The sequence below is a fragment of the Triplophysa rosa genome, linkage group LG8, assembly GCF_024868665.1.
Source record: "Triplophysa rosa linkage group LG8, Trosa_1v2, whole genome shotgun sequence".
Taxonomy (NCBI): Eukaryota; Metazoa; Chordata; class Actinopteri; order Cypriniformes; family Nemacheilidae; genus Triplophysa; species Triplophysa rosa.
The window spans coordinates 9,362,694-9,387,717 of record NC_079897.1 but is presented as its reverse complement, the minus strand read 5'-3'; the positions used below and the strand labels follow the sequence as shown (position 1 = coordinate 9,387,717).

The 25,024-nt window shown below is 39.2% G+C and overlaps 1 protein-coding gene across 1 annotated transcript in view; it reads right to left on the bottom strand.

Moving 5' to 3' along the window:
* The window catches only part of rpa2 (replication protein A2), a 50,321-nt gene that overhangs the window by 8,605 nt on the left and 16,692 nt on the right, over positions 1-25,024 (bottom strand). The window contains exons 4-5 of the mRNA XM_057341234.1: positions 11,258-11,371; positions 11,095-11,169 (exon numbers count right to left, since the gene is read on the bottom strand). Coding sequence (XP_057197217.1) covers positions 11,095-11,169; positions 11,258-11,371 — 189 coding nt within the window. The remainder of the gene's footprint in view (positions 1-11,094; positions 11,170-11,257; positions 11,372-25,024) is intronic.

Here is a 25,024-nt window from a genome sequence, read left to right as displayed (position 1 = left end):
TCCAGGGTGGTAAGGGTCCTTTAGGATGTTTGCTGCCCTTATGAGGCAGTGTGCGGTGAAAAGTTCTTTAAGGGAAGGTAGAGAGCAACCGATGATTCTTTGTGCTAGTTGATCACCCCCTGGAGGGCTTTCTTTTCTGCCTCTGAGCTGCTGGTGTACCATGTGGAGATATGCAGTATGTTATCACACTCTCGATGGAGCAGCGATAGAAGGACACAAACAGCTGCTTTCGCAGGTGGTTTTTCCTGAGGATTCTCAGGAAGTAGAGTATCTGTTGTGTCTTTTTGACTGCTGCCACGGTGTTTGTTCTCCAGGTGAGATCCTCTGCGATGTTCGTGCCCAGGAATCTGAAGTTTGAGACGCTATCTACACAAACCCTGTTAATGTGCAGTGGTGTTTGATCTGTTTTGCATTTCCGAAAGTCTATGATAATCTCTTTGGTTTTAGGAGCATTCAGGACCAGGTTGTTAACCCACACCATTCTGTCAGTCTCCGGACTTCATTTCTATAAGCTGTTTTATCTCCTCCTGAGATGAGTCCCACAACAGTCGTGTCATCTGCAAATTTGATTATGGTGTTGGTGGGATGGATTGGGGTGTAGTAGTGAGTGTAAAGAGTGTATAGCAGTGGACTCAGCATGTAGCCTTGTGGAGCACCTGTGCTGAGTGTTAGGGTGGAGGAGGAATAGGGGCCTAACCTACCCGTCTGGAGGGGGGGGGGGGTGGTCAGAAAGTCCTTGATCCAGTGGCAGATAGATGAGGAGAGACCTAGGTCTAGCAGTTTGGCTACCAGTGTGTCAGGGACAACTGTATTGAATGCCGAGCTGGAGTCGATAAAGAGCATCCTCACGTAGTTGCCTCAGTGTTCTAGGTGGAGCAGTGCAGTGTGAAAGGCAGTGGCGATGGCATCTTCTGTGGATCTGTTGGCTTTATATGCGAATTGGTGTGGGTCGAAGGTGTCTGGGAGGCTGGCTTTGATGTGCTGTTGGATCAACCTCTCGAAGCACTTCGTGATGACTGGGGAGAGTGCCACCGGACGGTAATCATTGAGACCACTTATGACTGTTTTCTTTGGTACTGGGATAATTGTTGCTGATTTCAGGCAGGGTAGGATGGTGCCTGTTGTCAGGGACAGGTTGAAGATATTTGTGAAAACTGCAGCGAGTTGGTCTGCACATTCTCTAAGTACCCTTCCTGTCACTCCATCTGGGCCGGCAGCCTTTCTTGGGTTAACGACCCCGTGCATGTTCCTCACTTTGTATTCCTGTACTGTAAATGGGGGCTCATGTCTGTTGCGGGGGAGTGGGATTGGTGTGGCGGTCTTTGATGTTCTCACCTCAAAGCGAGCAAAGAAGCAATTGAGTTCTTCTGCTAGTGAGATATTAGCTTGGAGGTTTCATGGGTGCTGCTTTTGTAGTTTGTGAGGTGCTGAATCCCCTGCCAGAGTCATTTTGTGTGAAGTGGTCAAATTTTTTTTGGAATTCAGTTTTTGCACTTTTGATGGCTCTCTTAAGGTTAGCTCTGGCTATATTGTAGAAGGCTTTGTCTCTGGACTTAAAGGCAGCATTGCGGGCTTTTAAGAGAGTTCTGAGCTCTTTTGTCATCCAGGGCTTCTGGTTTGGGTAAATCCGGGTGCGTTTTTCGATGATGACATTATCAACACAGTTCTTCATGTAGCAGAGTACTGTTGATGTGTATACCTCTAAATCCTGATTCTCAAAGACATCCCAGTTGGTTCTCTCAAAAGAGTCTTGGAACCGAGAAGAGGCTCCTTCTGGCCATACCTTACAGTCTTAGTGTTGGTGTGAGCTTTCCTTCTTAAAGTGAAAGTGAAGTGAAAGTGACCTATTTGTCAGGTATGGTGACCCATACCCGAAATGTGACCTCTGCATTTAACCCATCCAGAGAGTAGTGAACACAGCAAGTGGTGAACACACGTACACCTGGAGCAGTGGGCAGCTATCACTGCAGCGCCCGGGGAGCAAGTAGGGGTAAGGTGCCTTGCTCAAGGGCACCTCAGTCGTTACCCGCCAGCCCTGAGAACTGGCAACCTTCTGGTCACAAGTCCGACTCTCTAACCATTAGGCCACGACTGCCTTATATATGTATGTTGGGATTAAAAGCACAGAAAGGTGGTCTGACTGTCCTAGATGAGGCATTAGAATTGTCCTATAGCCTTTCTCGATGTTTGTGTAGGCCTTATCCAAGATGTTTTTTCCTCGTGTTGCACATTTGATGTGTTGATGGAATTTGGGGAGAACAGTTTTAAAATCTGTGTTTTTGAAATCCCATGGCAATGATATGGACTGCATATCTGGGTGGAGTTATTGGTATTTAACAGGTAGCCCCGAGCAGTGTTTGCGTTGGCATCTGGTGAAATGTAAACAGCTGTAACCATGTCTGCAGTAAATTCCCGAGGCAGATAGAAGGGCCTACATTTAACAGTGAGGTACTCCAGGTCAGGAGGACAATGCCCATCTACAATGTTGGCGTCGGTGCACCATTTGTCGTGTACAAAGATGCAAAGCCCACCTCCTTTTGTCTTACCGGAATTTTTCTTTCTGTGCCATCGGAATGTTGTACGTCCAGCTAGCTCCATAGCAGCATCAGGTATAAGTAGATTCAGCTACGTCTCTGTTATGCAAACATTCCTTTATGGTGTTGTTCGTGGCTATCTGCAGTTGTAATTCATCCCTTTTGTTGGCGAGTGATCTGGCGTTAGTGAGAAATACACTAGGAAGAGGTGGTTTGTGTGGTTGATCCTTTAGCCTAGCTACCAGGCCTGACTGGCATCCCCGTTTTTGCTTCCTTCGTCTCCACCGCTTGCTAGGTGCGATAACAGTCCATGGAGAACCTGGCGTCCTGGCTAGTTCCTCCGGTACGTTGTGCAACTTCTGGAATTCGCTTGTAATTACTTATTACCTATGTTTAAAATCTCTGACCAACTGTAACTGTAATTCGCCTGACTAATTACGATAATTATGAGTAAACAAACAAACAGATACACAAACAGAAAGCATTGAACGTGAGATCGTAGAGCCGCGTCTGTGCGTGCCACCATCTCGCCCTGTTTAAGATGTCTGAAGTTCCCGAACAGGTGAGGAGCCTGTTCTTGTGAAGTGGGCAGCAGAGAGCAATGCATTTAAATGCTGATGACAGCAGATTTGGTTGTGCTTATTTCAAAAGAGGCAGAGAACCGTTGTTATTGATTGATGTTAAGACCGATTCAACTCTGAACACACCGACCAAATTAGTACTCTGAATTAATTTGAGCCATCAGAAAATGTGCATGTCAAGACCATATTTATATATTGTATATACTCTATGAAAAAGTATACATTTAGAGTTTAAAGCAAAACGAAAGGGCTTGTGTTAATATGTTATCATGATTGTAGTTTGTAATATGTCACTTTTCCACATGTTCACAACACAATGTAGAGATATCTTCAAATAAAACTTAAGATAATTCGCCTGTCATGCATTCTTTGTCAAGACTGGTGCGTGGAAGAACCCAAATGCAGGCAGGCAGTAAGGGGTTAACAAGAAATATTTATTTTACACAAAACACGCAAAACAAAAACCCACAGTGGGGAACAAAACACGATAATAAATGGAGGAACAAAACAGGCACGTAAACTCACTAACCTAAAATACAAGGACTAAGGACCACACTGGGAAAACTACAATAAACTAACAGACACTAAACTCACGGAACAGGAACACACAGCACTAGGCACGGAATCAAGACGAACAGGCATGAATACAATACACGGTACAATCCACAAGCACAGGACAAAGAAACAAGAGGGTATATATAGGCAAGACAAATGAGGGATAACGACACAGGGAAGGTGTGGGTAATGAAACACTCAGGGAAGGATAACAAGGAAACGAGATGGCGGGAACAGAGACGAGACACTGGAGAGAACGTATATTATTGTCAAAAGGACAATAATATGTTTCTCTCCACACATAACCAAAGGCTTTGTCATGACTCTGCTACAGGACCAAGAAAAACATGACTAAATGAAGCAGAGCCATGACATTCTTGCTGTGAACGGATTTGAAATGATCCAGCGCTGTCTTAAGTAATAGAGAGATTTATTACGTTCTCTGAACTTCTCCGCGGTTAGTTTAATTTTAAACGTCTCAAATATCACATTGTTCTTCCTTAGGCTCGTTAAAATCCATCACAGCAAACAGCGCATAGTAATGCACTCATGTTGTGTTCATATAGGCTATTTGTCAATGATCAGCGCTAAAATCTGTGTACGTTTTTAATGGATTCCACAGAGTTTTCTGCGGAGATCCGCGGGCATTTATTCCGTACAGCCTCATCGAGCAATGGTACGCTGAGTGTGGGAAAAAAAGAGAGCAGAGCGCAGGCGCTGAAGCATGCGGGGAAAAGCCCAGCTACTTGCTTTTTTAAAAAGTATACAGCACTTCCGTTGGAAACACTTTAAAAACTAGTAAATTTGGATGGTCTCTGCAAAAATATCACTCACAAATTAATATTTTTGGTCGCAAATTTTTCAAGATCTTAAAATTAGAGTCTCGCATCCAATCTTTATCTGAGGATAGTAAGAGTGTAACGACCATAGAAAACACTTTGGATGCGAGCAACATTAGCACACACAGCTCGGTTCCAGTTGAAAATCCCCCGCAGCTGGGAAACTTTGTGACTGTGAGACGGCGTAGTCGCAGGACAAAACGTCACTCAACCGCTCCGATTACAGTCTCGAACAGGTTTGCCCCGCTCAGTGACGCACCGACTGAGAAACCTGCTGAAAGTGTCCTAGTTATCTGTGATTTTATTGTTTGGAACGTTAACATAGAAGCACTAGCCACCATAGTCAAATGTTTACCGGGAGCCAGAGCGCATGACATCAAGTCAAATTTAAGTGTGCTGGCTAAGGCTAATCTAAATTCAGTAAGATTGTTATTCACGTCGGCACAAATAATGTTCGACTCCGTCAATCGGAATCACAAAAGATAACATTAAAGAGGTGTGTGAGCTCGCAAGCACGATGTCAGACACTGTAATATTCTCTGGCCCCCTCACTGCTTATCGTGGTGATGAGATTTATAGCAGATTATCATCACTAAATGGCTGGTTGTCTGAGTGGTGCCTGCAGAATGATATAGTTTTTATAAATAACTGGAAGAGTTTTGAGGGCAGACCTGACCTGTTGAAACGAGATGGTCTCCATCCCTCCTGGGCTGGGACTTCCATCCTGTCTAGAAATATGGCAAAAAGTCTTAATGCTAATGCTAAAACTTGACTCGCTGGGGCCCAGGTCAGGGAGCAGACAGTATGGCTTAACCAACTGTCTGCTTGCCGTCTCACGTCGCAGAATACACAAAATGTACAACATGTAGTAATCCGTTCTCCCAAACATCACAAAATAGAGACTGTGTCTGTCCCCCGGATTAGCAAACATAAAATAATGCGTAAACCTCTTGAAAGTAATTTAATAAACGTTAAACAAACTAAACATGAACAAAATACAGATAATCAACTGTTACGACTCGGATTGCTAAATATTAGATCTCGCTCTAATAAAGCACTTTTTGTTAACGATATGATAACAGATCATAAAATAGACATGCTCTGTTTGACAGAAATATGGCTAAAACCAGATGATTATATTACTTTAAATGAATCTGTCCACCATGATTATTATTATAAACATGAGCCTCGTCTAAAAGGCAGAGGGGGAGGTGTCGCAGCACTTATACAATAACTCTATTAGCATTTCCCAGAAGTCTAACTCTAAATACAATTCTTTTGAAGTCATGGTACTTCATGTTTCAACACCTAATACTAAGGATAAAACAGGGCACCACACAGATTTTATTAAAGAATTTGGTGGGTTCTTATCAGAACTAGTACTGGCTGCAGATCGAGTCCTTGTCATTGGTGACTTTAACATCCATGTAGATAACGATACGGATGCCTTAGGAATGGCTTTCAAAGACACTCTTAACTCCATGGGCGTTAGTCAACATGTGTCAGGACCCACTCACCTTCGTAATCATACTTTAGATTTAATACTGTTTTACGGTATAAATGTGGATGACATTAAAATCCTTCACCAGAGTGAAGACATTTCGATTCATTATCTGGTATTATGTTTGCTTCACTGGCCTACGGCTGCAAATAAAACTCATTGTTACAAATATGGGAGAACAATAACTTCCAAAGATGCGTTTCTCGATAATCTGCCCGAATTGTCTCAAATCGTTAGCATGAGAAATAACGTTAAAGATCTTGACATTACCACCAGAGGTGGGTAGAGTAGCCAAAATCTTTACTCAAGTAAAAGTACAAGTAACTAGAGAAATTGTTACTCAAGTAAAAGTAAAAGTCACTATTTTAAAAACTACTTGAGTAAAAGTAAAAAAGTATGCAATGAAAAAACTACTCAAGTAGCTAGTTACTTAGTTACTTTGCATCTGATTATATACGCCTACTACATAAAATTAATATTAACGCCAATATTTTAATAAATATTTTTATTATCATAAGCAGATATCTTTGCAATATACTAGAGAGACTAAAGAATAGACAAACACAGAAGAGACAAGCATTTCTGTAAATTTCATCTAGTCCTGATGTCAATGTAGTTTACACAATTTATTTAGAATAATAGACCATGTCAAACTAAAGCATTAACTAAACTCAGAGCATTTCCTAAGATGATCTAGAACATCTGCAGTGCTCTCTTAAATGAAATACACATTTTTGAACAAAGCTCATGTTTTCTCGTGCTGTGTCACGTGTGTGTTGTGAAACGCTCTTACTTGTAAACAAACAGTAAACAGTGAACCACACGCCCATCAACACGTTTTCTTCCTTCTGTTCTTCAAATGTATATTTCTGCAGGCCCACGTCACGTGTCTAACAGGTAACGCGCATGTTGCGGTGTCTGACGAACAGGTCGCGCGGGTGCGCGCATATGGCGGGCATTTATCGTCGCTGGCAAACAATATGACACATTTGCAGTTTTGATTGTATAGATATAGATTAATATCCACTTCATCCAACGCTCTCGGTGTTCTGCGTGTTCTTAAGTTTCGTGCTACGAGGAGTGAGTAATCCGCCGCTTCAGATGATTCAGATCGTGCTGCGAACTGAACAAATCATTTGAACTCATTCATTAGCCTATTCAAATGGTTTTGCCCATTGTTCAATTAATGCTTTCAAAAGAATCGACTCAAAAGAATCGATCACTTGGGAATGCCCGTAAAAAGAGACGACAACCTTGAAATAAACAACACGTTTTAAAAAGCATATTTTAAAATGAAGGAACGAAGGAACGTCACGCAATGTAAGTTATGTAACGAAGTAAAAGTACAGATTTTCTATTAGAAATTTACTCAAGTAAGAGTAAAAGTACACACTTTTAATTTTACTTAAAAAGTACATATTTTCCAAAATGTTACTCAAGTAAATGTAACGAAGTAAATGTAGCGCGTTACTACCCACCTCTGATTACCACTGATAATTTTAATTCCACCTTCTCGGAAATGCTAGACACAGATGCTCCTCTACGTTTAAAGAAGATTAAAAATGGCAGTCCCACACCGTGGTATAATGAACACACTCAGGCTCTAAAGAAAGCGGCCCGAAAAACGGCGCATCTTTAAGAAAACTAAATTAGAGGTATGTCGTACAGCATGGAAGGATAGTATTCGAAAATACAGGAAAGCCCTAAAAACTTCTAGATCCGCCTACTTTTCATCACTAATAGAAGAAAACCAGCACAACCCTAGGTTTTAATTTAACACAGTGGCTAAATTAACAAAAAATAAATCGTCAGTGACTTCTGATCCTGTATATCAGCATAACAGTGATGAATTTATGTGATGAACTACTTCACAAATAAAATCCAAGATATTAGAGAAAAAATTATAACAATGCAATCAGAAGTGAAACCAGCTGAACAAACTAGCTACAGTGCCCTTAAGGAGAAAATGCAATTATTTTATACCGTAGATCACGATGAGCTGTCTAAAATCATTAGATCATCTAAATCAGTGGTCACCAACCCTGCTCCTGGAGATCGACCGTCCTGAAGATTTCAGCTCCAACCCCAATCAAACACACCTGAACTAACTAATCAAGGTGTTCAGGTTTGCTTGATAATTACAGACAGGTGTGCTGAAGCAGGGTTGGAGCTGCAGTCTGCAGGACGGTTGATCTCCAGGAACAGGGTTGTGACCACTGATCTAAATCAACAACATGCATGCTAGACCATATACCTACAAATCTACTGAAAGAGATGCTCCCAGAAATTATAGACCCTCTTCTTAGTATTATTAACTCATCTCTGACATTAGGACATGTGTCTAAAGCATATAAGGTGGCTGTTCCTCCAAAGGAAAGACATCAATGAATAATTCCAGTCTGGATTTAGATCATGTCACGGTCCCCCTTTATATTAAGTGGCCCTAATACCTCTGAACTTACATGGTAACTAGATGTGTACTTAGTATGTAACTACAGTGTAAGTACACATTGGTACATAGTTTCTACAGCTGTACTATTTGTGTAACTACTCACATGTAACAACCCAGTAGTACACATCTAAGTACTAAGTACACATCTAGTTACCATGTAAGTTCAGAGGTATTAGGGCCACTTAATACAAAGTGGGACCCATGTCACAGTACAGAGACTGCTTTGATCAGAGTTACAAATGATTTGCTATTGGCGTCTGACCAAGGTTGTATCTTGTTATTGGTGCTGCTAGACCTTAGTGCTGCATTCAACACCATTGACCACAGCACACTCCTACATAGACTCGAAAATTACGTTGGCATTAAAGGAATAGCTTTGAAATGGTTTAAATCTGATTTATCTGACCGTTTTCAATTTGTAGCAATAAACAATGAGGTGTCACGGAAATCGCACGTCTAGTACAGTGTACCACAGGGCTCAGTCTTAGGGCCTCTGCTCTTCGCATTATACATGCTACTAGGGCTGCAACTATCGATTCTTTTACTAATCAAGTATTCTACTGATTTTCCATCGATTAATCGGATATTCGGATAATAAGTAATTTTTCTTTATTAAACAGCAATACTAAATATACAGTCTCTTAAAATGAGTAAAACAACTAATTTGTTTCCTTTTTAGAACAATTAAAGTTTTTATTGCTGAAATTGCATACACTAATATCTGTGAAAACTAAACCCATTTAGTACATTCCATTGCCATATTAAATGTGTGCTCTCACTGTGCATGAGTGCGTGTGTGTGTGTGTGTTCATGTTTTTATATCCTAGTGGGGACCTGAACCTGAATGCACACCAACACATGGTGACTCGTGTTACCGTGGGGACCAAAATTGAGGTCCCCATGGGCAAAAAAGCTTAATTGTACAGATTTGATCTATTTGATACAGAACAATATTTTTAAAAAATCTAAAAATGCAAAAAGTTTTCAATGATCTTTAGGTTTAGGGGTAGGGATAAAATATACAGTTTGTACAGTATAAAAAACATTACACCTATAGACTGTCCCCACGGAGATAATAAACCAGACATGTGCGTGCGTGTCTGTGTGTGCGCGTACTTGTCTGTGCACGTGTGTGTGTGTGAGTGCGCGTCCGTGTGTGTGAGTGCGCGTCCGTGTGTGTGAGTGCGCATCCGTGTGTGTGTGTCTATATCTATGTGTGTTAGTACGTGTGCATATTGTGTGTGTGGAGTGTTTTGTATGTGGGTATGTCGGTCTTCTGTGTTTTCATCTTTTTCTTGTTTTTACAGGTACAACTTTAATTGTTTTGCTTATAGTCAATATGTCATGTACAGCTGCTTTGTAACAATTAGGGCTGTCACGATTATGAAATTTGATTGACGATTAATTGTCTAATAAATCATTGCGATTATGACGATTAATTGTCTGTTTTAGGGCTTTGGCGATTATGCCGATTAATTGTCTGTTTTAGAGCTTTGACATTTAATTCTCATACATTTTTGATTCAGCGATTGAAACGACCATATTGTTCTGAATACAAGACTATGTTTTTTTCTTGGAAATACATCGGAAAAAATTGTGTCATCATATATTTAAGGTTTAGGCTTTTACCTGTCAATAATACAACCACCAAATACTTGTAAATTAAGTTAATTGATCAGGTGTGAATTGAAGCCACCATTAAAATACTATCAGTCATAGAAAAGCTTCTAGTCAGTTTTTTTCTCACTTGCAAGACTACAATAAAATTTTACTTGTGTGTTAATGGATTTTTGGTAGACTGGTTTTCACACTGAGATTTGCTTAAATAATATTAAATTGTACTGCAGGTAATTTGTATATGTTTTAGGTTTTTTTAAGTGATTGTGTTGTGGTGGCATATTTTACAAGTATTACCATGCTTTAGTTACAATATATACACTAAAATATGCAATATGCAGATGCACTACAGCTCCCCCTAGTGTCTTCTATAGAGATGTGCAATAATTGCGATGATCTGAAACCATCGCGATGAGGTTAAACAATCGCGATGAGACGATTATTTAATAATCGTGACAGCCCTAGTAACAATGAAAATTTTAAAAAGCGCTATATGAATAAAGTTGAGTTGAGCAAATGCGACTGTTTTAGGTGCAGTCTGGAGCCCTGAGGCCTATTTCACAGTTTATCCAATATTGTTTTTAGATAATCTAAAAAGCAGAGCACTATATTTGTACTTTTTGTCTTCATTTGGTAAATTGCTTGTTATGTGTGTCTTCATATAGCACATATTTTTCAACAATTTACTAATTGCCTAAAAATAAAAATAAATGTTTTTGTTGTAAAATGTAAAATTGTGTCCATGAAATTCCTTAACATTTTTTAAAAGGGACTTTTTATATACTAATAAACTGTACATTTTAAAATCTTAGATTTATGTGTATTAACCAGCTAGCTGTTCTAACATGTTGATAATGTTTTCACTCAGTTTAAACATTAAACTCAACAGTTTGTCTGGCTTGGGCAGACCTCTATGCACAGGTTTGACACCATTCCGTTTTACGATCTTGAAAAAAGACAACTGAATAAATAACTGAAATTATGGGTATATGACGCCAACAATAAAAGCTCTGACCTGAAAAGAGCGCAGGTTGCCAGAGACTTTGACGTAAGTGCCAGGAGGAATGACCGAGTTTTCCACACCCATGTCCTGGAAGGGAACAGTCAAACAGTCAATGTTCATGAATACATGTGTGAAGTTAGACAAACAGAATGTACATTCATGACTAAGTCTGTACCTCTGTATCTATCCACTGCTTCACATCCATAGGAGCTGCTGTCATATCATCCACTTTGTATTGGATGTTGATAGTGGATTTGTCAGCGCCTCCAATAACTCCAACAATTGTTACCTGGATAAAAAAGTAAATTTAATAAAAAGAGTCAGCTTGCATAATTTTGTAGAATAGGCCTTACAGTCCTACAAATAAAAGCCTCTTTTAAAAAAAGTAGCAACCTGTAAGAACTAGGGATGCAACAATACAGTTATAACCCACGGTTTAATACGTACCTCGGTTTTTTATCCACGATTCAGTTCTGATGGCTTGGCACATTAAAGAGTTTTTTCCATTATGCTATGCTTATGTGACAGGAACAGTAAGAATTTAAGAAAAAAAATATTGCAATCCTTTATTTTACTTGACTTACTTTATTCTCTTTAAGCAAAAATGAATGTGTACTAATTCCTGGTGTGTTGAATAATATAAAATAAAGATATATATAAAAGATTCACATCAGTTCCATGTTTAGATCAACAAGTCGGTAAAATAAGCTGGAGAGATTTTTGGCATCAGTGTATTTAAAATAACGTAATGCAAACATTGCTGTAATGGTACACGCAGTGCCCATTGGACATTGCAAACACTACCAGTCAATGTAGACACTCTCCCCTGCATCCGTGAATGTGCTGGGAGAGCAACGCGAATGTGCTGCTTTCGTATAAAAAAAAATACTTCCTTGATTTGTCAAATTCAGACATTATCACTTTGGTACAAATTAGGGGTCGACCGATATGCGTTTCTCATGGCCGATTATTACATTATTACAGATCAAGTAGACCGATAACAGATATGTCTGGTGTAAAAATGAAAAATATGTTCAAAATGAAGAATAACAAGAGCGCTGACAAAAACTTTGCCCCAAACCCATGAGAGCGCTGACAAAAACTTTGCCCAAAACCCATGGTTACTACACATTTACTATAGTGACACCATGGTAAACAGTAAGGACAGAAAGAAACAATACTCGTCAGAAAGAATGCGCTCCACTTGATGCATTCGCTCTTTACATTGAAACCATTTACCCTTGGAGTGGCAATTTTTTTTAAACGGAATGTAAACCTTTCCTCTTTGTTTAGGACTGTCTGAAGATCCTCTGCACATGTGCAGCGTGACATCGGCCAAACGCACAGTAAATTCTAAGAATCTTGCTGTTTTGTTGTGCTATTGCTTGGGGCTTGCGCAGATCATGTGAAATAGAGGATGTGATCACATAATGAGCTGATTCGGGAGCTACTGTACCTGTCTATATACTTTCATACATAGTACATAATCAGAGAATATTAATATTGATTGGATCATTTAAAAGTAGACACATCAAGCTTTCTTTAGACATATGCTTTACGTTTTAGACATATGCTTTAGAGTTTTAGTCTGTTTTAACGACGCGTTTCAGAAAGATGCACGCAGAGAGAGAGGCTGAAAGCTGTATATTTTCATTCTTTAACAAAAGCAAAACATTTTGTAGATAATGAGTACACACAAATAAAAGTAGACCAATCACAGTTTCGAATCATGTATTAGTCTTATTTGTATGACAAAAATTACTGGAGTATTTAAGTCTTTCTCCGCATTAATAAAAAAAGATGTGGCAAATAAATTGTGAAAATAACTCAATCTGACACTTGTTGCAAGCAGTTTGAGTGGCGGCTGTGTCCCGTGTGCACGTGCATTGCCTGAGTGCACTGACTGAAGATCGTCTTTTGAGAGTACGAGAGTACTTGATGCTTCAAAATGATTTGTATTTGTGAATTGGCATGACTTCAAATAATGTGCAAATGCCTATTCCGTCAGCTGATGTGCGCTCACTGAAGCAGCTCGAGCTAGAAAATGCTTTCAGAGCGAGAGTGCATCCTTTCAGTGTCTTAAGCCTTCCTCGTTGATTGGCCGGACTCGTGACCTACAGCAAATCAGATGGGCGGTAAGCGGGCATTGCTCGGACAGAGAGTGTTACAACAGAGGAGGCTGCATTAGAGCCAAATAGCGCGTTTCACAAATTAATTTATTGGCAAATCGGCTTTGAAAATGACCGATGTCGATAATCAAATGCTTAATATCGACTTCGATAATCGGTCAGGTCGATAATCGGTCGACCCCTAGATCACATTACGTTATTTTAAATACATTCACAGGCAAACCTCTTCAAAAACGGATCATCTGTCTCTTACATTTGTGCAATGTAAGCATAAAACATGATGCGTTTATGTATGTAGTTTTAACCGTTTCTCTGAAGGCTATGAGGGTTCAGACAGTGGAGGAAGGAGGATTGACAGTGTGATGTGATTGCCAGCTCTGCTAACACCAGCACTATGCAAAAGTATATAGAGAAAACAACCACAGCTCTTTACTAAAAGCTTTGACTGTTAAGAAAACAAAGCATCAAATTAGTGCAATTAATGCTTGTCATTTAAGTTTGTAACAAAACATTTAGCATCGTTTACATATTAGGGCTGTGACGATAACCACATCACTGCATTAATGAGATGCCGACCGCGGTGTTGAGGTCATCACCGCACATTTTTTGTATTGTAGTGCACAGAAATGCGTAATGTTGAGTGTTTTCTTCCTGCGCCACTAGAAGTAGAGAGGTTACAGTAGTTTGGATCCCCGAAAAAAAAGGATGAGCAGTTTTAGTCCAGACGGGCGCAGCTGTGTTTAACATTGCTCTGAGTTCTGAGTAACCTAAAGTGAGTCAAAGAAGACTTTTGTCTGTCGTTCTTCAGACGTTTCAGTATTTTATTTCATTTATTTATTTGCTGGTTAAAGTTACAGGAGTGCATATGGTGTGTGATATGAACTATAAACACAATAACTAATTGTGTATTTTATAATCGTTACTGTAGAGAATTTAGCATAAGCCAAATGGTCAGAGTCATTGAAAGAAGAGCCATCAACCCCCTCCACTCCCATTTCTCCTGGTTTTTTGATACCATTTAGGGCTGTCACGATTATGAAATTTGACTGACGATTAATTGTCTAATAAATCATTGCGATTATGACGATTAATTGTCTGTTTTAGGGCTTTGACGATTATGACGATTAATTGTCTGTTTTTGAGCTTTGACATTTAATTCTAATACATTTTTGATTCAGCGATTGTAACGACCATATTGTTCTGAATACAAGACTATGTTTTTTTCTTGGAAATACATAGGAAAATATTGGGTCATCATACTTAAGGTTTAGGCTTTTACCTGTCAATAATACAACCGCCAAATACTTGTAAATTAAGTAAATTGATCAGGAGTGAATTGAAGCCACCATTAAAATGCTATCAGTCATAGAAAAGCTTCTAGTCTGTTTTTTTCTCACTTGCAAGACTACAATAAAATTTTACTTGTATGTTAATGAAATTTTGGTAGATTGCTTTTCACACTGAGATTTGCTTAAATAATATTAAATTGTACTGCAGGTAATTTGTATGGTATATGCTTTAGTTTTTTTTTAAAGTGATTGTGTTGCGGTGGTACATTTTACAAGTATTACCATGCTTTCGTTACAATATATACACTAAAATAATGCAATATGCAGATGCACTGCAGCTCCCCCTAGTGTCTTCTATAGAGATGTGCAATAATTGTGATGATCTGAAACCATCGCGATGAGGTCAAACAATCGCGATGAGACGATTATTTAATAATCGTGACAGCCCTAATACCATTATCAAAAGACCAGAGTCAAAACCTAGCTCCAGGGGTCTGAGTTTATATTGGTTATCCCACCAAAAGTGTGGATAACCCCGTTTTGTTTCTCTGTGGGATATTTTACGACTCCTAAGCTTCAAAGCAGAGGGGAGAAGTCTCTCTGTCTCATCTGAAACTTCAGCGGTGTGTTTCCCCCCCAGAATGTCCCAAATTGTTGATTTGGCCGCTCTTAATGTTCCTGGCATCTTTCTGACGGATGTGTACTGTTTTTAAAATCTAACTATGGTCTGTTTCACTTGCATGGAGATCTCCCTGAACCCCATGATGTGGGTTCACAGCAACAGCTTCCAAATGCAAACACCACATGTAGAATCAACTCCAGACCTTTAACATGCTTCATTTATGACAAAATTATTTAAGGAAAAGCCCATACATGTGAATAAAACAGCTTTTTATTCAACTGTCCAATTACTTTTGGTCCCTTGAAAAAGGGGGGCGCTTCATATTAAAGAGCTGTAATTCCTAAATCCTTCAGCTAATCTGGATGTGAATACACTAAATAAAGCTGAGAGTGTGCACTTTAAAGACAATATCTATTATAAAACTGTAACTCGAAAACATATTGATACACAGCTAAAATAACAAAAAATGTGCCTCTGTCCAAATATTTATGGCCCTAACTGTATATTGATCACGATTATTATACGTATTTTCCTTTGAGCTAAACTAATTCCTTGACTAAAATTGATGTTTTAAGTAACTCATTTCATGAATGTGATCTTGAAAGATCTGGTGGAGAACCATATTTGGTGAGCTTTGCTCATCAATATAATGTTAGCTAAAACCGCTACATTACTTATCACTGTAGTCACTAACTTATTCTGATATCTCAGTAACCCTGTCCTTGTTATTTACTTGAAAATCCAAACCAAAATTGATAGTTAACTCAATGTCGTCAACATAGCATTAGCATGTTAGCTTGCTTTCTGTTTACACTGTGGAACATCAGCTTACCTTCTTGTTTGTCTTGTCTGCTAACTGTTTCTCTTTTAAGTGTATATACTACGATTCATCGACCAACCTTGGTTAGTCGGAATTACTCTTCAAACCCTGTGAGTTATGGCTTCTACTCCTTTTATTGTTACTTGCACCTAATGTCATATGTTTAGCTTAGCCTTCTCTGTCAGCGGCGAGGGTTTTACATGCAATAAATGCAGAGAAATAGTTAGGGTGACAGAGAAGATCTTAAAATTAGAGTCTCGCATCCAATCTTTATTTGAGGATAGTAAGAGTGTAAGGGCCATAGAAAACACTTTGGATGCAAGCAACGTTAATGCGCACAGCTCGGTTCCGGTTGAAGATCCCCCGCAGCAGGGAAACTTCTTGACTGAGACGGCGTAGTCGCAGGTCAAAACATCACTCAACTGTTCCGATTACAGTCTCGAACAGGTTTGCCCCAATCAGTGATGCACCAACTGAGAAACCTGCTGAAAGTGCCCTAGTTATGGGTGATTCTACTGTTCGGAATGTTAACATAGGGGCACCAGCCACCATAGTACAATGTTTACCTGGAGCCAGAGTGCCTGATATCAAGTCAAATTTAAATGTGCTGGCTAAGGTTATATTGTTTATATTGTACATATCCATCAGTAAATTTCTGTTTTCAGTAAATAGCCATCTGTATATAATGGTCATAGTACATTGCCACTTGTAAATTCTTCATAATTTTGCTTTATCCTGTATTTATGTATTTATGCACAACTGTATATCCTGCACTTGCTTATTGCACTTCTGGTTAGACCTAAACTACATTTCGTTGCCTTGTACTTGTACATATGTAATGACAATAAAGTTGAATCTAATCTAATCTAATCTAAGGCTAATCGTAAATTCAGTAAGATTGTTATTCATGTCAGCACAAACGATGTTCGACTCAGTCAATCGGAGATCACAAAAGATAATATTAAAGAGGTTTGTGAGCTCGCAAGTATGATGTCAGACACTGTAATATTGTCCGGCCCCCTCCCTGCTTATCGTGGTGATGAGATACATAGCAGATTTTCACTTAATGTCTGGTTGTCTAAGTGGTGCCTGCAGAATTATATAGTTTTTATAAATAACTGGAAGAGTTTTGGGGGCAGACCTGACCTGTTGAAACAAGATGGTCTCCATCCCTCCTGGGCTGGGGCTGCCCTCTTCTCTAGAAATATCGCACATAGTCTTAATGCTAAAACTTGACTCACTGGGGCCCAGGTCAAGGAGCAGACAGAATGGCATAACCAACTGTCTGCTTGCAGTCTCAGGTCGCAGAATTCACAAAATGTGATAATCCCCTCTCCAAAACATCATGAAATAGAGACTGTGTCTGTCCCCCGGACTAGCAAACATAAAATAATGCGTAAACCTCTTAAAAGTAATTTAATAAACGTTGCAAATAAAACTTTCAAAAGTTCAACTGTTACGGCACAGATTGCTAAATATTAGATCTTTCTCTAGTAAAGCACTTTTTGTTAACGATATGATAACAGATAAAATAGACATGCTCTGTTTGACAGAAACATGGCTAAAACCAGATGATTATATTACTTTAAATGAGTCTGTCCCTCAAGATTATTGTTATAAACATGAGCCTCGTCTAAAAGGCAGGGGGGGGTCGCAGCACTTATACAATAACTCTATTAGCATTCCCCAGAAGTCTAACTCTAAATACAATTCTTTTGAAGTCATGGTACTTCATGTTTCAACACCTAATACTAAGGATAAAACATTTTTTAAATTTATTCTGGCTATTGTATATAGGCCTCCAGGGCACCACACAGATTTTATTAAAGAATTTGGTGGGTTCTTATCAGAACTAGTATTGGCCGCAGATCGAGCCCTTGTCGTTGGTGACTTTAACATCCATGTAGATAACGATACGGATGCCTTAGGAATGGCTTTTAAAGACACTCTTAACTCCATGGGCGTTAGTCAAAATGTGTCAGGACCCACTCACGTTCGTAATCATACTTTAGATTTAATACTGTTTTACGGTATAAATGTGGATCACATTAAAATCCTTCAGCAGAGTGAAGACATTTCGGATCATTATCTGGTATTATGTTTGCTTCACTGGCCTATGGCTGCAAATAAAACTCATTGTTACAAATATGGTAGAACAATAACTTCCAAAGATGCGTTTCTCGATAATCTGCCTGAATTGTCTCAAATCGCTAGCATGAGAAATAACGTTGAAGATCTTGACATTACCACTGAAAATTTTAATTCCACATTCTCGGTAACGCTAGACACAGTTGCTCCTCTACGTTTAAAGAAGATTAAAAATGGCAGTCCTACACAGTGGTATAATGAACACACTTAGGCTGTAAAGAAAGCGACCCGAAAAATGGATCACAACTTTAAGAAAACTAAATTAGAGGTATTTCGTACAGCATGGAAGGATAGTATTCGAAAATACAGGAAAGCCCTAAAAACGTCTAGATCCGCCTACTTTTCATCACTAATAGAAGAAAACCAGCACAACCCTAGGTTTTAATTTAACACAGTGGCTAAATTAACAAAAAATAAATCGTCAGTGACTTCTGATCCTGTATATCAGCATAACAGTGATGAATTTATGTGATGAACTACTTCACAAATAAAATCCAAGATATTAGAGAAAAAATTATAACAATGTAATCAGAAGTGAAACCAGCTGAACAAACTAGCTACACCGCCTTTAAGGAGAAAATGCAATTATTTTATACCGTAGATCACGATGAGCTGTCTAAAATCATTAGATCATCTAAATCAGTGGTCACCAACCCTGCTCCTGGAGATCGACTGTCCTGAAGATTTCAGCTCCAACCCCAATCAAACACACCTGAACTATCTAATCAAGGTGTTCAGGTTTGCTTGATAATTACAGACAGGTGTGCTGCAGCAGGGTTGGAGCTGCAGTCTGCAGGAAGGTCGATCTCCAGGAACAGAGTTGTGACCACTGATCTAAATCAACAACATGCATGCTGGACATTATACCTACAAATCTACTGAAAGAGATGCTCCCAGAAATTATACATCCTCTTCTTGGTATTTGTCACAAAGAACCTGTGACTAGAGACCATTATTTTGGAACGTTTGGGTTTGAAAAACTTTAAATGACATTGTATAAGAGAAACAACAGACACAAGTTTGGATTAATATTTATTCATGTTACATTTCAAATTCATATCTAAACAGTGGTACTTACGTCTTGGTTCATTTTTCCATGTGATACAGTCAAAGCCGAACATGTATATAAGTTGCCATTTTATCTGTCTTTTTCCCACCTGCTAGAAGGGCAGGTCCAACTGTTTAGTTGAATGGGGTAAATCAGTGGGCTGAATTTGTTTGTAAAATGGTAAATGTTTATTTGTTTGAAGTAATTGTATTATTAGTGTTTTATTTCTTTGCATTTGCAATGTGGAAATGTATTTGTTTATTGGTTTCAGTATAATACATTCATATGGTTTGTTAAGATTGTTTAAAACCTGGGTTGGTATAAGCCCCATAAGGGCTTCAGTTATTTAAGACTGCCTTCAGTAGGACTAAGGAAGGTTGGTAGTAAGAGCTCGTTGAGTGAGCGAAATAACCTGTTTAAGTAAATTTACCAGTTTGGACCAATTTTTGGTGTAGCCGAACCTTTGTGAATTTGATGAACTTTTGATGGGACATTCTTACCGACATGGACTATTTTGTTATATTTTTGAAACTATGGACTTGAAATGAACATTCTGCATTTCCTGAGGATCTTTTCTCCAATTTTGGGGTTCCACCTTGTAAATAAACACCTTGTTACCCTGTCACCCAGTTGCACGTCTCTTTCCGTTGGTTCATCCGGGGACCTTGCAGCAAGCTGTAAGAACTTGGACCTGAAGTTTTGTTTGCCTGTGAGAGTCCTTGTAACAGTATTATTAACTCATCTCTGACATTAGGACATGTGCCTAAAGCATATAAGGTGGCTGTTATAAGGCCCCTTGTCAAAAAACCCCAACTCGACCCTAGAGAACTAGGGAACTACAGGCCTATATCAAATCTACCTTTTATATCTAAAGTTCTGGAAAAAGTAGTTTCAACTCAATTATGCTCCTTCCTCCAAAGGAATGACATCAATGAAGAATTCCAGTCTGGATTTAGAGCATGTCACAGTACAGAGACTGCTTTGATCAGAGTTACAAATGATCTGCTATTTGCGTCTGACCAAGGTTGTATCTTGTTATTGGTGCTGCTAGACCTTAGTGCTGCATTCGACACCATTGACCACAGCACACTCCTACATAGACTCGAAAATTACGCTGGCATTAAAGGAATAGCTTTGAAATGGTTTAAATCTTATTTATCCGACCGTTTTCAATTTGTAGCAATAAACAATGAGGTGTCACGCAAATTGCAAGTCCAGTACGGTGTACCACAAGGCTCAGTCTTAGGGCCTCTGCTCTTCGCATTATACATTCTACCTCTAGGAGATATAATAAAGCGACACGGAGTTAGCTTTCACTGTTATGCTGATGATACTCAACTTTATATTTCCTCGAAGCCTCATGAAACACAGCAGTTCCATCGAATAATGGAATGCATAGTCGATAAAAAAATCTGGATGAGTAACAACTTTTTATTACTGAACTCGGACAAAACAGAAGTGTTACTTATTGGACCGAAAACTGCTATAAGTAACAACCAAGAATACTGCTTGACTATTGACGGATGTTCCATAAAACCCTCGTCTTCAGCTAAGAATCTTATTTTCTATTCGATAGTAATCTGTCATTTGAGCGCCACGTCGCCAATACCTGTAAAATTGGGTTTTTCCATCTTAAGAATATATCTAAACTACGTCATATGCTGTCAATCTCAGATGCAGAGAAGTTAATTCATGCATTCATGACATCAAGACTAGATTACTGTAATGCAATGTTAGGTGGTTGCCCTGCGGGCCTATTACAAAAACTCCAACTGGTCCAAAACGCGGCAGCTCGAGTTCTTACACGTACAAAAAAGTATGAACATATTAGCCCGGTTCTGTCAACCTTGCACTGGTTACCTATAAAGCATCGCGTTAACTTTAAAATCTTGCTTATTACCTATAAAGCCCTTAGCTCTTAGTTTAGCTCCTCAGTACTTGAATGAACTCCTCTTGTATTACAGTCCTTCACGTGCATTACGCACTCAGGCGTCCTTGGTAATACCTAGAATTTCAAAATCAAGTGCAGGTGGTAGATCCTTTTCCTATCTAGCGCCTAAACTTTGGAATAGTCTTCCCTGCACTGTCCGGGACGCAGACACACTCTGTCAGTTTAAATCTAGACTAAAGACGCATCTTTTTAATCTTGCATACACTACTCTTCCATAATATAAATCCTCTGAGGGTTTAGGCTGCATTAGTTAGATCAACCGGAACCAAAAACACAACTGATGTACTTGTTGCATCAAAGAGTACAGAACAGTACTCTACTCTCAGCCAGTCTTGTCTCATTGTTCCAAGGTTACCACAGCGAGCAGGATGCAGTTCATGGCCTGACCTGATGGTAGAGCGGAGAATGGGAAGTGGGGACCTGACAAGAGCTGAGATGATAGAGCTGGATAAAGAAGGACGCGGTCTCTTGACATGTCTTCACCACAAAATTTCAAATGCTATTAGATTATTAATGATAATCTTAAACTATAATTTATTTTATTATTAAGTTTATTTATTTTATTTAGCCTTGTTGTGCAAGTTCTCTGGAGCTTGTGCAGAGGCAGCAGCTTTTGCCAGAGGGGAACTGGAATCCCCTGGTTGGGCCTGGGTTCTCCTGAGGTTTTTTTTCTCGATTAGAGTTTTGGGTTCCTCGCCACCGTTTGCATACTGTTTTTGCACTATCTGCCTGACCGGGGGGGCTGCTTTAGAATCTTAAAGTTTTACTTAATTAATATTGCATATAGGAATTTATTATCTGTTATATTTGACCTGTGCTTCTCTCTCCTTTATCCTAAATGTGTGCTCTCACTGAGCGTGTGTGTGTGTGCGTACTTGTCTGTGTACGTACGTGTGTGTGTGTGTGTGTGTGTGTGTGTGTATGTGTGTGTGTGTGTGTCTCTGTGTCTGTGTGTGTTGGTGCGTGTGCGTGTTGTGTGTGTGGAGTGTTTTGTGTGTGGGTGTGTCTGTCTTCTGTGTTTTCAACCTTTTCTTGTTTTTGCAGGTACAACTTTGATTGTTTTGCTTGTAGTCAATGTGTCTCATGTACAGCTGCTTTGTAACAATGAAAATTGTAAAAGCGCTATATAAATAAAGTTGAGTTGAGTTGAGAGTATGAACCGTTTAATATGCAGTATTAACTGCAGTAATTAACTGATCCTCTTACATCTTATGTATTTATATGCTATGCATTTATGTTTTTGTTTTTTACTGTCAATACTGTTCAATGAGACATTGCACTTATGGCCCATTTTGATGGGCTTTATCTCAGTTGTCTTTGAGGGTGCTTTAAAAATACCCTTAAGGCTGCGTTGAAAGTTTCACATTGGGCTTATACCCAGTGTCCTTGACTACCAACAAGCCAAAAAGAAGACATTTTTACTGTAGCATTTTAAAGTTATGGACCCATTAAGTTGGCATGCGTGTCAATACACTTCAATGGGTCGGTGCACTCATGGGCCATTTTGAGTTGATATATCTGAAGAACCCTGAAGGCTGCGTTAAAAGTTACACTTACATTTAGTCATTTAGCAGACGCTTTTATCCAAAGCGACTTACAGATGAGGGAAACAATGGAAGCAATTGGAACAACATAAGGACAACAAAAAGCATAAGTGCAACAAAAGAAAATTGGTCTCACATAGCCTATCACAGTGTACAGAGCTAAGTATTAAAGAAGTAGTTCACTTCAAAATTTGCCCCCATTGACTTTCCATAGTCATTTTTATTCCTACTATGGAAAGTCAATGGGGGCAAATTTTGCAGTGAGCAACTCCTTTAAGAGCTTTATATGTTTAGCACATATATGTTTAGGTTATATATACACTGCGTTCCAAATTATTATGCAAATGATATCTTTCTCTGGTTTTCCTAATTTGTCGATGCAAATGACAGTCAGTATAATTTTCAAGTAATCAACAGTTAGGGTACATTTGGAATTTTATTGAACAAACCTCCCACTGACAACAGTATTTATTTAAAAAATGAAAAACTCAAAATGCACTGTTCCAAATTATTATGCACAACAGAGTTTGAAAACATTTCATAGGTTGTAAAAAACTGAAAATGGTCATTTGTTGAATTTGCAGCATTAGGAGGTCATATTTACTGAAATCAAAAGCTATTTCAATCAAAAACATCCTAACAGGGCAAGTTACATGTTAACATAGGACCCCTTCTTTGATATCACCTTCACAATTCTTGCATCCATTGAACTTGTGAGTTTTTGGATAGTTTCTGATTGAATTTCTTTGCAGGATGTCAGAATAGCCTCCCAGAGCTGCTGTTTTGATGCTAACTGCCTCCCACCATCATAGATCTTTCGCTTGAGGATGCTCCAAAGGTTCTCAATAGGGTTGAGGTCAGGGGAGGATGGTGGCCACACCATGAGTTTCTCTCCTTTTATGCCCATAGCAGCCAATGACACAGAGGTATTCTTTGCAGCATGAGATGGTGCATTGTCATGCATGAAGATGATTTTGCTACGGAAGGCATGGTTCTTCTTTTTGTACCATGGAAGAAAGTGCTCAGTCAGAAACTCTACATACCTTGCAGAGTTCATTTTCACACCTTCAGGGACCCTAAAGGGGCCCACCAGCTGTCTCCCCATGATTCCAGCCCAAAACATGACTCCGCCACCTCCTTGCTGACGTCGCAGCCTTGTTGGGACATGGTGGCCATCCACCAACCATCCACTACTCCATCCATCTGGACCATCCAGGGTTGCACGGCACTCATCAGTAAACAAGACTGTTTGAAAATTAGTCTTCATGTATGTGTGGGCCCACTGCAACCGTTTCTGCTTGTGAGCATTGGTTAGGGGTGGCCGAATAGTAGGTTTATGCACAACTGCAAGCATCTGGAGGATCCTACACCTTGAGGTTTTCGGGACTCCCGAGGCACCAGCAGCTTCAAATACCTGTTTGCTGCTTTGCAATGGCATTTTTGCAGCTGCTCTCTTAATCCGATGAATTTGTCTGGAAGAAACCTTCCTCATTCTGCCTTTATCTGCACGAACCCTTCTGTGCTCTGAATCAGCCACAAATCTCTTCACAGTACGATGATCTCGCTTAAGTTTTCGTGAAATATCTAATGTTTTCATACCTTGTCCAAGACATTGCACTATTTGACGCTTTTCGGCAGCAGACAGATCCTTTTTCTTTCCCATATTGCTTGAAACCTGTGGCCTGCTTAATAATGTGGAACGTCCTTCTTAAGTAGTTTTCCTTTAATTGGGCTCACCTGGCAAACTACTTATCACAGGTGTCTGAGATTGATTTCAGTGATCCAAAGAGCACTGAGACACAATACCATCCATAAGTTTAATTGAACAATATAAAATTAAATGTTTACGACACTTAAATCCAATTTGCATAATAATTTGGAACGCAGTGTAAATAAAGTTCAGTTGAGTATAATGAACACACTCAGGCTCTAAAAAATGTGGTCCAAAAAATGGAGCGCTGCTTTAAGAAAACCAAATTAGAGGTATTTCATACAGAATGTAAGGATAGTATTCGAAAATACAGGAAAGGCCTAAAAATGTCTAGATCCGCCTACTTTTCCATCACTAATAGAAGAAAACCAGCACAACCCTAGGTTTTTATTTAACACAGTGGCTAAATTAACAAAACATAAATCGTCAGCGACTTCTGATTCTTGATATCAGCATAGCAGTGATGAATTTATGAACTACTTCACATATAAAATCCAAGATATTAGAGAAAAAATTATAACAATGCAATCAGAAGTGAAACCCGCTGAACAAACTAACTACAGCGCCCTTAAGGAGAAAATGCAATTATTTTATACCGTAGATCAAGATGAGCTGTCTAAAATTATTAGATCATCTAAATCAACAACATGCATGCTAGACCCTATACCTACTAGGGATGC